Source organism: Mixophyes fleayi, chromosome 4 (assembly GCF_038048845.1).
Source record: "Mixophyes fleayi isolate aMixFle1 chromosome 4, aMixFle1.hap1, whole genome shotgun sequence".
NCBI classification, from domain to species: domain Eukaryota; kingdom Metazoa; phylum Chordata; class Amphibia; order Anura; family Limnodynastidae; genus Mixophyes; species Mixophyes fleayi.
In genome coordinates, this window is record NC_134405.1 from 13046184 (window position 1) to 13061845 (window position 15662).

Consider the following 15662-nt stretch of genomic DNA (forward strand, 5'->3'; position numbering starts at 1 on the left):
ATTTGTGAAACAAAAAAGTGTCAGTGCAGAAATATAAATAAAGTCTCATACAGTAGACCGCTTCCAAATTCCAGCACTTATTTGCAAGTGCCAAAGACCTAGGATATGAAACAAAAAGAAGCGGGGTACATAAGGGGGTATTCAATTGTTAGCAAGTTTTTTTTTCCCCCGCAGGGTACCAAAAAATTTTTAAAAAAATCGCCCGCGGGTTTTTGACGGCAATAGCGACCGTTTTTAGTTAGCACAGCGGGAAAACTCGTGCAATTCAATTGAAAAAGAGGGAATGCTACCGCCGCGCGTTAATCATTGTGTTTGCAAGATTTTAGGAGAGTGAAGGGGAGTTTAACGCTGTCATGTATAACACAAAAAAAGGTTTTGCATACATTTCCATACATTAGATTGCATTACACATTGATTATATCTACATTACAGTACTTTTTTTTTTAACATATTTTTTAATTAAACTATTTTTTACCATAGAATCATCTATACCATGTCAAAACACATTACTACATTCATATTTGTACCAAAAACATACATAAATATAATTAATTAGTGATTTTTTTTTATTTATTTTTTTATTTCATTATTTTTTCGAAAGAAAATCAACTTACACAAGTTAGGCATTAGTTAAAAACATAAGTTTACCTTTTTTTTCACATTATTACATGATTTCAGAGTTTTTTTTATTTTTAACACACCCCAAGGAGGTGCAAGATAAAACAGCATATTTGCATGTTTAACGTGCCATGTTAAAAAACAATTTAATAGCTGCCTCTCGCACGCCCTATACTTTCAATAGACCTTCAACTGGAGCGCGAGAGGACCATTTCATGAAAAAAAACATAGCGTTAAAAATGGAATTGAATTGCGGGTAAAGTTAACCCGCTCGAAGATGATAAAAAACAGCGTTAAAATGACAACGCAGTAAAAAAAACAACTCACTGACAATTGAATACCCCCCATAGTGTACCAAAAACAAAAATATTGGAATAAACCAAGCCCAAATAGGGGTGTAGCCTTGTACCAAATAGTGAATAAATAGAAGCTTATCTGATGAAAACAAGCCTATTTCCAAGGGTCTTGCAATGAGAATCTTCCTATTCCAGACAGAGAGATATTGAAAATAGAACTCAGAAAACAATATCATGGTGCAATACATCTTAGAGAGTAATTAACTCAAACAGAATACAAGGGTACCAAATCCAGGCTTGAAAGATGACATATCACAATCCAACTGCAAGTAATAGTTACAGCTTTAATACAGAAATAAAATACATATGCCCCTACTACATCAAAATAGAAAAGACAAGCTTATCTGAAGCCTCAAACATATTTCTGTGGATCCTCCATTTCGCTTTCTGGATTTCCCTGGCCAGGATCTTCATATGTTGTTTGGGGCATTATTTACAGTCAGTCCCCATATATTACATTTGATTTTTAATTACAAACATTATCAATTGGAATTACATATGTACACACAAGTAATAACAGAAGGATTAACTTCTCAGAGTACTTCACGTCTCAAGTCACTTTCACTTTGTAACAAGTTGCTTGGGTCCCAAATTTGCTTTTAATTGAATTATTATTATTATTGAAAATTTTGACTAATGGATTGTAGAGGTGTATATCAAGTATAAATCATTGCCTACAGCCACTCCACCCTGCAGGCCCAACCCTGCATGACTTCCAAGATCAGATGTGATTAGACTTAGTCAAGGTGGTGTGGCTGTAAGCAGTGTTTGAAACTTGACTTACACTTCTTCTAATTCTCAACACCACCATTATAGGAGAGAGAAAAATCCTACAGAACCTGGTTTCCCCATGTGGTCTCCCATCCATGTACTAACAAGGTTCAACCCTGTATGGCTTCCAAGATCAAACAAGATTGGGCTTGTTCAAGGTGGTGTGGCTGTAGGCAGTGATTTAAACTTGACTTACACCTTTTCTACTTCTCAACACCACCATTGTAGGAGAGAAGAAAGCATACAGAACCTGGTATGCCCAGGTGGTCTCCCATCCAAGTATTAGCCATTTCCAACCATGCATGGCTTCCAAGATCAGATGAGATTGGACTTGTTCAAGAGGTTGTGCCTGTAGGTAGTGATTTAAACGTGACTTACACCTCTTCTGCTTCACAGCACCACCACTGTAGGAAGCATGCACAACAGAAAAAAACTACAGCACTTGGTATTCCCAGATAGTCTCCCATGCAACTTCTAACCAGGTTCTTCCCTGCATGGTTCCCAAGATCAGGCATTCGCTCCTTTTCCCCCGCCACCTGCTCCCACCTCGCCCTCTCCACCGGCATCTTCCCCTCCTCCTTCAAACACGCTCTTGTACCCCCATTCTTAAGAAACCTAATCTCGACCCCACCTCTCTCTCCAACTATCGCCCCATCTCTCTTCTCTCCTTTGCCTTCAAAATACTTGAGAGGCTCATCTGCAGCCGCCTCTCCACCTACCTCTCTCTGATCACTCCCTCCTCGATCCTCTCCAATCTGGCTTCCGCCCCCTCCACTCCACTGAAACTGCCCTGGCCATAGTCACCAACGATCTCTCTGCCAAAGCTAGGGGCCACTTCTCCCTTCTCATTCTCTTGGATCTCTCAGCGGCCTTCGACACCGTTGACCACCCGCTCTTGCTCCACACCCTTCAATCCTTTGGCCTCTCCGGCTCTGCCCTGTCCTGGCTCACCTCTTACCTTGCTGACCGTACCTTCTCCGTCACCACCTCTGGATCTATTTCCCCCCATCCTGCCTTCCAGTAGGGGTCCCCCAAGGCTCTGTTCTCGGATCCCTACTGTTCTCTCTTTACACCTCTTCCCTGGGGGAACTCATCAGCTCCTTTGGTCTCAAGTACCACCTTTATGCGGATGACACCCAACTCTACCTTTCCTCTCCCTATCTCTCTCCCTCCCTCCTCTCCAGGGTGTCAGCCTGTCTCTCCGCCATCTCCTCCTGGATGTCCTCTAGATTCCTCAAACTTAATCTCACTAAAACTGAACTTATTGTCTTTCCCCCCACTCACTCCCCCTCTCCTTCCGACCTTTCTATCACCGCTCTCAACTCCTCTATTTCCCCTGTCTCTCAACTTCGCTGCCTCGGTGTCACCCTGGACTCCTCTCTCTCCTTTGCCCCTCATATCCTCTCTCTTGCTAAGTCTTGCCGCTTCCAGCAGCGCAACATCGCACGCATTCGGCCCTGCCTCTCCCAAGATGCCACTAAAGCTCTTGTCCACTCTCTTATTATCTCCCGCTTGGACTACTGTAACCTCCTCCTTACTGGCCACCCCCGCTCTCATTTCGCTCTCCTTCGCTCCATACTCAATGCTGCTGCTCGGCTCATTTTCCTTTCTCACCGCTCCTCTTCTGTCTCCCCCCTCTACCAATCCCTCCACTGGCTCCCCATCCCCTACAGAATCGTGTTCAAGCTCCTCACTCTTACTTTCAAGGCCCTCTCTAACTCCACTGCTCCCTACATCTCCAACCTAATCTCCATTCACGCTCCATCCCGCCCTCTGCGTTCGGCTAACGGCCGCCGCCTCTCTTCCCCCCTGATTACCTCCTCCCATGCTCGCATCCAAGACTTCTCCCGCGCTGCCCTCCTCCACTGGAACCAGCTCCCCCGCTCCATCAGAACTTCCCCCAACTTGTCCAGCTTCAAACGGGCCTTAAAAACTCACCTCTTCCCTAAAGCCCTCCAGTCCCCCACCTAATTGTCCTCCTCCCAGTCTCCCCTACCCCCTCCCACTTCTGTCCCCCTCTTACCTCCCTCCTTTTCATTCTCCTCTCACCCCTCTCCGTCTCTGCCTCCGTTCTCCCCATTCCCTCCTCCCACCATCGCGTCTCTGTCCGTCCTACCCTCCCCTTAGACTGTACGCTCCTTCGAGCAGGGCCTCCTCTCCTTCTGTTCTCCACCACCTTAACTCTGCTCTCCAGCTCCATGTCTCTTCCGTGAGGTCCTCCTGCCCTTTTACCCCCCTCTCTACCCCGCTGGGGGCTCTCACCTCTCATCCAGCTGTACATTGAGCTTCTGAGTTACTGTGCTTTTTGTTAACTGTACCGTGCTGTCTCACCCTGTATCGTGTTTCTGTCTGTCCCTGTACGGCGCTACGGATACCTAGTGGCGCCCTATAAATAAAAATTAATAATAATAATAATTATTGGGCTTCTTCAGGGTGGTGCGGCTGTAAGGAGTGATTTCAACTTGACTCACACCTCTTTTACTACTTCACAGCACCATTGTGGGCAGCACACAGGACTTTTTCAGGGTGGTGTGGCTGTAGGTAGTGATTTTTTTTATTTTTAAGGTTAGAGTACAAATAAACAAAACTTTAGAGTACAAATATTACATATATCCTGTTACAATAACAATTTTAATATCTCATTCCATATTGACAAACAATTATGTCTAAAACATATATTAAAAAAAGACCTAAGAAGTTCTTTTTTATCAAAGGGTAATATATTTATATACAAAGTCTACGTTTTGAGAAATCTATTTCTCATTTTTTCTTTATCATTAATAGTTTCTAACCAGTATATTTGGTAGAAGAGAGAAGCTCCAATAATCATTGAATCTATATTAGGGATATCCGAGGATATCCATTGAGATAATGGTCTTTTTTTGATGCTGCTGCGATCATCAGCAATATTTTTTTATTGCCCGTTGTTAAATATTGACTACTGTCCTGATCATATATATTCCACAGCACCCAATCACTAGTTATTTTAAACTGAATTTTTAAATGTTTTACAATGTATTCCTCAACAGCCTTCCAAAAAATCTTAACCTTTTCACAGGACCGTAAACAGTGTTCTATCTTGGGACCTGTCATCACCTCACTCCATCGGGAGATACTCGCCAGGCTCTGGGTAAATTGGTGCAACCATAGGAGTGGGGAGATTTGATAGCCAGAGCCCCACTGTGCTAGTGGAGAGTTGGCCAAGCAGCTGGGAACAGCAAGAGACAAAGGGGTATATTTACTAAACTGAGGGTTTGAAAAAGTGGAGATGTTGCCTATAGCAACCAATCAGATTCTAGCCGATTGGTTGCACTAAATAAATAACTAGAATCTGATTGGTTGCTATAGGCAACATCTCCACTTTTTCAAACCCTCAGTTTAGTAAATATACCCCCAAGACCTCCTGTTGACAGACTCTTTTGCCTGTAGAAATTTGACATGGCCATTGCAGGTGGGGAACCTGCTGGGACTCCTATTGATACTGGTGATCCACTGAACTATTGTTTAAAGTGTGTAGTCTTATATTCTGTTGTCTTACTGTAATAAAAGTAAAGTTAGTGTTGTATCTTTCGTTCTCCTCCTTGCCTGTGTTATTTCTGAACCTAAGGGGAGCCGGGTAACCTAGTGAACTTCAGTTCAAAAAACCTGGTATCCTCACAAAAACCAAAACACATGATGATTTTTGGCGAAATCCAAAACCTGAAGATAGTTTTAGAATGAAAACCACGGGAGTTGGAGTTTGCGCACTCCCGCAATCTCTAGTCTGAAGTGTCAGAAGTCGTAAAGCTAATGATAGAAATCTGCGACATTAAACGCAAGACAGCCAGGGTAAGAATCCAAATTAAACAGAGGCCAGAGCCATTTAACAGTAACATTGAGATCTCCCATCACCTTATTAATTTAGTCTTCCTTCTGTAAACTATCTCCATGCGTAGAAAGCAGCTTCCCAATATTGCTATGGTATTCGAGTTACACCCTTCTGGATTACTATATAGTAATTAGAAAAATATTTTATTATGTAAAGTGACAAATTATTAAATATCTATATCCCAATAATCAATGTGCTTGTATAAAAAATGTTTATATTACATTACCACTATAATTACTTTAATTCAGCAAATGAATACATAGTCAAACATCTATTTCTTTAATATGATATTGATATTTTCCTACTGTACATATACTTGTATGTAATGTTACGTATAGCGCAAGGATTTAAGTGAAGAGTTAATTGCACACAGACAAACCACTAATTCAGAGCTCTGATATATCAATTGCAAGTTCTAACAAAGTGTTGACATCATCAGCTCGTTAGTGTTAAACTTTGTATAAACAGAAGTCTTAATTAGAGATCTCTAGTTATATTTTTCTGTATTGGAGATGTCCTAGTGGGATTAATTAAACTGGATTGTTAAGTAAAATATTTGTATCTCTATTTGTAATTGATACATATTTATCTTATTGAATAAAATAGTGTTTTAAATTGTTAATGTACACATATTTAACACAGAAAATAAAAAATTATTATGCATGTTAATATTCTTTCAGATCTAGAGTAAATATTTCATTATATTACGTTATACACTGTACGGCATCATTAATACTTGCAATCATTTCACTCTGTTTATTTCACAGTAATCTAATTAAAGGTCTGAGGTTAGAGACAGTTTGTGGTCTCTAAGCTCATCTAGCTATTTATTCCCAGAGAGACTTGCAGACTCCTCTGTTGTATAATGAGATCCACACAATTAAATATCTCATCCAGTCCCTCATGTAGTTATGTATTATCAGTGCTCTGTACTGTACGATGAGACAGACAAAGATTAACTCTATCATTCAGTTTGTGTCCCTAACCCCTTGTAACTCCAGTGAAAACTAAAGCTTAGTATTGATATGTTCAAATAAAATAAAATGTATAAAGATATTATGTCATACATGTTAAAGGAATAAACGTAATAATAATAATAATACAGTGCAAATAATAAATTATTTTTAATTATTATCATCTTTCACATACACAGGATCAGCATACTACACACCAATGTGATGTCTGAAACTTTAATTTACAATCTAATTTCCTTACCACAGGTACCAATATGTCCAAACAGATAGCACCCTGGGTACACAAGCACTAGAATGTAATGCAGCAATGCTAGCCCTGTAATACCATATTATTACTATTAAGAACTTTATTTAATGAAAGTAGAACCATTAGACATATTGACTGAATTCATTTGTGGAACAAAGAAAACATAGTTGAGTGGGGTGTCAAAACATGTATCTTTAATATTATTATTATTACTATGATTATTATTACTAGAGATGCTCAGGCTCAGTTTTCTGAAAACCGAGCCCACCCTAACTAAGGGGATCCGAGTAGGCTCACGAGCCAGCTTGGTACTTTTGCACGTCCTCAGATCTCAATCGAGGCAAAACATCGTTGTCGGATCTCGTGGGTTTTGGATTCCATAAGTACCTCCTTCCCCACCCCTCACACAGAAACAGGGGTTGCAGTGTTCTTGTCACTCTCCAGTCTCCAGTGACATTGCTCAGTGCCTGATTCTTCAAGGCATGTATCTGATGATTTTGAGCATATCGTACACAAAATCAATCGGTGTATGCCCAGAACAGGACCATACGCAAGTAAACGCAGCCATGTCCGCTCCGTCTACATATGCAAAGGACACTTGCTAGAGCCTAAGATTTCGGGGAGGTGAACGGGGCCAGGATGGGGCATTTAGCCGTAGTCAATGTACAGTAAGGGCGTGTCCAACTCAAGTGCACCCAGCCGCGTCCGAATCAATCTCTGTGCATCTCACAGTTACTTGTTTTCCTGCCAGTGCTCTTGCTCCAGTTACAGGGCTAGTCTAAGTCCTGAGTACTAGTGATGACAGTATCGTATACAGCTATAATGTGTATGCATTTAGGAGCAACAGTAAAAATTTATTTTATGCTCAGTAGACATTAAGATCATCCTAATAAATATATTTCAATGGGAACATTTTTTACTGTTTTATCACTAATGACTTATTAATTAATAGGTGACATTTTATTTTATTTTTTTCTGTTCGCTCTTTTGTGAATTTAGATTTCACACAGGTATTGGACGTATCCTGCAGTGTCTTATGTAGTAGAGCAGAGCAGTCCTACACCCGTATTCATCAGCGCACGTAGCGTCATATCCGTTCCTTGTTGAATTCAGGAGAGCGCAGAGCTGAATTCCGTGCGTTTTTAAACAAATGCACATTGCGCTCAAAATGTGTCCCTTAATAAATCAGACCGGGGGATCAGGGGAGGGCTGTTATATATTAGTCCGTGAGATAAGAGTCGACTCAGCAGCATAATTTAAATGAATTAAAAAAATGCAGTTGGCCCGTTGCTAGTTAACCGACATCAGTAGTATTTATTTGATAAAAGGTAAAAAAAACAACATATAAATTAGGTTTATGTGAGAGCCAGACTTGAGTGACAATAAGGATCATATTTAACCCTTTCACTGCTAGGGGTGAATGGAACTTGGCCCTGCAGATATGCCCCAATGAATGTGAAAGGAAAGTCCCACTCACCATACAATACGTTGAGAAAGGATATAATCCCTGATCACAGACCAGTGAGTATTTACATCCCCCACCAGTATGTGAAAACCAGGGCCACCAAGAGAAATTTTGGGCCCCAGTACAGCAACTTCATGGGGCCCCCCTAGACTAAACTAGAAGGGAAACACATGTGCCACCACTACGTGTTTGAGCTCAGCCAAAGGGGTGTGGCCATACCATTGGGGGTGTGGCTGTGTGTTGGGCGGGCCTAGAAGGTGGAAAGCACAAGGTAAGGAATAATTTAATATACTCTCATTAAAGACTACAATCATTTGGTGCTACAGGGCTCCTGTAGTCTAGGGACAGAGCCCTGTAGCATTGTCATTACAGAAATGCCCAGCAGCTTTACTCACAAATGCTCCCTTTTCCCAGCAGCTTTTCTCATGTACCCTTTGCCCACATGCTTTACTTACACATGCCCTCCCTGTGCCCAGCAACATTACTCACACATATTCCCCCCTCTTCCCAGCAGCTTTACTCACACATACCCACTCTCTGACCGGCAGCTTTACTCACACATACCCACTCTCTGACCGGCAGCTTTACTCACACATACCCACTCTCTGACCGGCAGCTTTACTCACACATACCCACTCTCTGACCAGCAGCTTTACTCACACATACCCACTCTCTGACCGGCAGCTTTACTCACACATACCCACTCTCTGACCAGCAGCTTTACTCACACATACCCACTCTCTGACCGGCAGCTTTACTCACACATACCCACTCTCTGACCGGCAGCTTTACTCACACATACCCACTCTCTGACCAGCAGCTTTAATCACACATGCCCCTTTTCTGCCCAACACCTTTAGTCACACATGTACCCTTACTGCCCAACACGTTTAGTCAGACATGTCCCCTCTCTGCCCAGCACCTTTAGTCACACATGTCCCCCCTCTGCCCAGCACCCTTAGTCACACATGTCCCCTCTGACCACCACCTTTAGTCACACATGCCCCCCTCTGCCCAGCACCTTTAGTCACACATGTCCCCTCTGCCCAGCACCTTTAGTCACACATGTCACCTCTGCCCAGCACCTTTAGTCACACATGTCCCCTCTCTGCCCAGCACCTTTAGTCACACATCTCCCCCTCTCTGTCCGGCACCTTTAGTCACACATCTCCCCCTCTCTGCCCAGCACCTTTAGTCACACATCTCCCCCTCTCTGTCCGGCACCTTTAGTCACACATCTCCCCCTCTGCCCAGCAGCTTTAGTCACACATCTCCCCCTCTCTGCCCAGCAACTATAGTAACACATGTCCCCTCTCTGCCCAGCACATTTAGTCACACATGGTACATATACCTGATTTACGTGCGCTTTAAATCAAATGCACATTGCACTCAGTATGCGTCCTGTGATGAAACAGGCCTAAAGAGGCTAAAATATGTGGTTTAATTGCCCTGAGAATATTGCCTATATTATATTGTTATATTATGGCATGATAGCCATTAGAGCAGGGGTGGGCAAACTCAGTCCTCAAGGGCTACCAACAGTTCATGTTTTTAGGATTTCTGTCTGTAGAAACAGCTGGGATAATTACTGACCCAGCCAAATAGATTAACTCAGCTGTGCATGATTAAAGAAATCCTAAAAACATGAACTGGTGGTAGCCCTTGAGGACTGAGTTTGCCCACCCCTGCATTAGAGGGAATGTAGCAAACCACCAGAGAGTTGGGGCCAGCCACTAGAGGCAGATTATTATTGATATTAATCCATAAATATTGGTATCAATCTAAATAGACAGGAGCTTGCATATAACAATGGTATCAAAATAGTATCAATAAATATAGTGAGTAAATTATGTCACTATAGACAGGAGACTGCACATTGCATCTTCAAAGAGAAATTACAGGGATGTATAATATACTGTATATAAGACAAGCAGATATTAATCTTTTATGCATAATTATTTGCCCAGTACTAGTTATAGATATACAATATTGAGAGCATCCTATTGACTGATATACAATTATTATTATTACCATTTATTTATATAGCGCCACTAATTCCGCAGCGCTGTACAGAGAACTCACTCACATCAGTCCCTGCTCCATTGGGGCTTACAGTCTAAATTCCCTAACACACACAGACACAGACAGACTAGGGTCAATTTGTTAGCACCCAATTAACCTACCAGTATGTTTTTGGAGGAAACCGGAGCACCCGGAGGAAACCCACGCAAACACGGGAAGAACATACAAACTCCTCACAGATAAGGCCATGGTCGGGAATTGAACTCATGACCCCAGTGCTGTAAGGCAGAAGTGCTAACTAACCACTAGGCCACCGTGCTACCCCAGAGAGCATTCTAATTACCACCATAAAATACAGAGAGCATTCTAGGAACTTATGTAGAATGCAAAGAGCATTCTAGTGACCATCATACAATACAGAGCGCCTCCAAGTGACCACAATATAATGCAAAGAACATCCATCAGATCACCATTTATTGCAGAGACCAGTGCACTGTCACATACATCAGGTACTTTTTACAACACCTTGGCCTTAGCATTATTTTGGCTACCTGCACCAACTAAGCCTAAGCACCAACTAGCCTTCAGCATTACTTTGGACACTGAACCATCAAGACCTCCTCCAACTGGGCCTCAGCATCAACTTGGCTTCTACACCACCCAGGCCTCTACACAACCCTAGCCCCCTGCACCACCCAGGCCCCCATCAACTAGGCCTCTACAACACTTTCAGCTGCCACATCTGGTTAATCACCGGGCAGTTATACACATTCTGCTAGAGAGGACTTCTGCTAAATGTTATGCTGCCTGGACAATATGCTCATCCACTATGCTTCTGCTCTCCTCACCTGTGAGGCCTCCTTGTCATCTAGACCACTGAACCATCCAAGCCTCCACCATCTATGCCCCGCACCATCTAGGTCTCTGCACCATCTGTTGTCCTTGCTGTATATATGAGGATCCAAGACACAAATCACACTCTGATTATCATAATATTCTGATCCCATGCACTGTCTCATGTCTAGTCCTTGTCCGTGTCTTAAGTAATGCTGTCTCCTATGCTTTAAATGCAAAACCTGTGTGATCAAGCTGACTTTACAAGGGAGGGATTTACAAAGCTATCTAGGATGGATGTAAAATAAAAAATAGGTGAATAAGGCGATGTAGCTATGTTCCAAGTACACATATAATACAAGTTACTATAATGAATGTCAATGAACCATAATTATGTTGTTGGGTTATTTGCATCTTGTGAAAATACTGTATATATTTACAGTGTCTAGCAAAACTAATATCTAGGAAACTTAGGTACCAGAGGATTAATTAGCACAGGTAAGAAAATCACTACAGACTCTATAAGAATTCTACAGGGATCACCCTTACAAGGTATAAAATGTTTCTGGAATCATCAGACATTGGGGCAGTGCTGTGTCCGTCGGAGCACAGTACTATGAGACATAACTGTGTGATCAAAGTGCTGACTAAGGGATTAGACACTGTGCGTTATAGGGGGCATATGGAACACTTGTGTGATGCAGCCTTAATGTAGACTTACGGCTCATCTGTTCCAGAGGATACAGGATGTCTATGGTTTCCTATGTAAGAAACATTTTTACTTCTTAAAGTTGTCATTTTAATTTATACTACTATATAGAGCGGAATAGCTCAATTTCTTATGTGCGAGTAAAACTGACAATGACTTTTTGTTTTATAGGAATACATTTTGTTTTTGTGTCCCTGCATTAGTAATGTGTCCTCCAGCAAGTTATTACTGTAACTGATATCAATCAGAGGGCTTTACAGTGGTTGTCCACCTTCTCTCGCCAATTATGTACTTGACATGTATGTTTACTGCTGTAGGTTGTGGCTCCCAGCCTATTATTTGCTGAACCCTATGCCAGTCAATGTCCCTTTCACGTTTCAAATTTGCAGCCAATAGTTGCCAAACATAGCATTAGTAAAGGAGGTTTACAGTCACTTTAACCACTACAACTGCCTAATAGAAATGAGAGCAGTAAGCTCTTGTTTCAGCAAATTGAAAAGAGTGGAAAGCAAAATTTTCCTTAAGTTTTTTTTTTTTTTTTTATAAATTAAGTCTGTGAATGAGGGAAAAAATTTGAATAGATCAAAAGAGCATTTGTTTATTGCTGGAAACTTCATCGCCAGCAATCAGTATCCGATACTTTCTTTTGGTCACTGAACTATAATTAGTTTAATTTTTGTATAAACTGTATATAGATCGAATTTTCAGTCATTGTCATGTGTATTTATGGGACACTAACGGCTCTCAGAAATTTGAAATGAAAAAATCAGGACTCAAATGCGTTCTGAAGGTTTCTCAGGTCATAAATACCACCCCTTGCATGAGCTATCTTTAAAAGGACCAGATATGCTGTTTTGCTGTGTAGATATATGGTATGCACGGTGGCTAAGTGGTTAGCACTTCTGCCCTACAGCACTGGGGTCATGAGTTTTATTGCACACCATGACCTTATCTGTGTGGAGTTTGTATGTTCTAACCGTGTTTGCGGTGGTTTCCTCCGGGTGCTCAGGTTTCCTCCCACACTCCAAAAACATACTGGTAGGTTAATTGGCTAGTAACAAATTGACCCTAGTCTCTCTCTCTTTCTGTCTCTGTCTGTGTGTGTGTGTCTCTCTGTGTGTCTGTGTGTGTGTGTGTGTGTGTGTGTGTGTGTGTGTGTGTGTATTAGGCAATTTAGACTGTAAGCTTCAATGGAGAAGGGACTGATGTGAGTGAGTTCTCTGTACAGCGCTGCGGAATTAGTGTCGCTATATAATTAAATGGTGATGATGATGATGATGCTTACTCCTCTAACTATTTGTTTGCTTAATAATTTTATTATTATCTTTGTAGTGTGAGATTAGTGGGGGTTATTTCAAGAATGTGATCACATGATTCTCTAATCCCACCTAATCAATATGTAGAGGCTGTGTCAGGCTTTGTTAGTCGGTGTTGGGGTGTTTAGGAAGTGTGACTTGCTACAAGTGTATATACAGATTATATTGCATAGTAAGAGTTACACAAGCAAGAGGAGAACAGGAGGAGAACATTCTACCTGGAACCACAGCTACATGTGGACAACATCCAACAATCACCTGTGAGTCCTGTTATCCTCCACCACCCGCATTGTGCACTGCCTGCACACTCCCTGCTGAACTCCTTCTCCAACTTCATTGTCACAGCTGAAGTTTTATTATGACTTGTTGGTTTCATATCTGCTGTTGCTTGACTTCCCACCTTCATACCACACTTGCTGCTCCACTTACCCTCATTGGCTCCGCAGCTCTCCTTAGCCCAGTGATCATACACAGTTGTCTCACTGCTCTTTCCATTATGCCTAATGTTATATAGGCCCTCTCCAGTCTTGCCTTATGTCGCTGTGAAATCTAAGTGCAATTTACTCACCCATTCCTCATCTCTACTTTCCTAACTACTGTTCAATCCCTTCCTAACCCTTTTACCACTTTTCCACCACTTTTCTCTTCTGCTATCTCGGCATTATGTCACCTCAATGTTCTTTTTCCTTTATCGCCATTATCTCTCCTCACTTATTACCTCTCAATTCTTCTCTATTTCATGCTAGACTTATCATGATTTGCTCCTCTCTCTCTCTTCTGTCCTCTCCCTCTATCCCTTGTCAAACCTTCCTATGTTCATCTCTCTTCCTTTCCTTCATCCTCTCTATCCCTCTACACCTCCTCCCTTGGTGACCTCATCTGCTCCATTGTCCTCCAATAACACCTGTATGCTGATGATAACCATGTCAATCTCTCATCCCCTGACCTCACCCCTTCCCATAGGTCTCATGTCCTAGGTCCTGCTGTATCTAGGCCATCACATCTTGGATGTCCCACTGCTTTCTTAAACTTAATATTTCCAAGATTGAAATAATATATCTCCACCCTTCCAGGGCTCTCTCACCTGCCCCCCTCAGTCTCTGATTGTGAGCTCTTTGCACAGCTTTAGCAATTCCAACACATGCTGTCACATACTCTACTCGCATTTATTACAGGTAGTCACCATTATAAGGATTTATTCTACCGTTGTGGTTGACGATAAGAGAATTTGTTATGAAAGTAATACTTTTTTAAAAATCATTGTATATAATAGTCTACTAGTTTTATATTTGTTTGTTCATTTGTTTTGCACAGGTAATCCCTATAGCTAACCAGACTGCTGTGACCTCGATCCTTCTCCTAGGATTCCACAATATCAAAAGTTTTAAGTATTTCCTCTTCATTCTCCTCCTTGTGGTTTATTGTGTAACAATATGTGGGAACCTTCTTCTTATTACACTGGTGTCCTATAGCAGGAACCTCTACTCTCCGATGTATTTCTTGCTCTCACAGCTGTCCATCACAGACATCATGCTGAGCACCGCTATAGTTCCTAAGATGCTTCACGTTGTATTAAATGAAGGGGCTTCAATATCTTTAAAAGGCTGCATCACTCAGTTTTATTTTTTTGCATCATCTGAGACTTCGGAGTGTCTTCTGCTGACAGTGATGTCTTTTGACAGGTTTTTGGCCATTTGCAACCCGTTGCGTTATAATGCTATAATGGACTCTGTACTTTGTCTGAGATTAGTTATACTTTGCTGGCTGTTGACATCTGGTATGATCATCATAACGGCATCAACAATTTGCAATCTCAATTTCTGTAGAAACATTATAGACCATTTGTTTTGTGATCTTTCTCCGCTGTTAGGACTGTCTTGTTCTGATACCAATGCAGTACAACTGGAGATTCTTCTATTATGTATTCCAGTTGTCATCCTCCCCAGCATAATTATACTGATATCATACGTTTTCATTGTCCTTACCATCCTGAGGATACCTACAGACAGTGGCAAACGGAAAGCCTTCTCCACCTGCAGTTCCCACCTGACTGCAGTGACTATTTACTATGGGTCACTTATTGGTATTTATGTGGTTCCAAGCATGGGACAGTCGTTGACCTTAAACAAAATCCTATCACTATTATATAGTGTAGTGACTCCAATGCTAAATCCCATTATATACAGCCTGAGGAATAAAGACATCAGAATTGCCGTGGAGAAACTTTCTAAATAAATTCAATAATATATAAATGTTTTCTGTGAGGGTAGTCGGTTTTTGGAACTCTTTACAATGTCAGGTGCTAATGGCCAATTCATAGCATCCATTTAAACATGGATTGGACGCCTCTCTTACAAAAGGTGTCCCCAGCTATGAATGCATTATGGGGGTGGTTGAGCCAGGAAATTCATCCAATTGCCATTTAAGGGTTAGATATGGCATTTCAGTCTTCTCATAGTGAGGATAAATTGACAACTACCTT

General features: G+C 41.6%; 1 protein-coding gene across 1 annotated transcript; it reads left to right on the forward strand.

Annotated features, from left to right (window-relative positions):
- The first annotated feature begins 5534 nt into the window (after nt 1-5534).
- Nucleotides 5535-15415, forward strand: LOC142150415 (olfactory receptor 11L1-like). Its single transcript, XM_075205609.1, has 2 exons — nt 5535-5573; nt 14495-15415. Exons 1-2 carry the CDS (start codon nt 5535-5537, stop codon nt 15413-15415), a joined length of 960 nt encoding a protein of 319 aa, XP_075061710.1.
- Nucleotides 15416-15662: the final 247 nt, after the last annotated feature.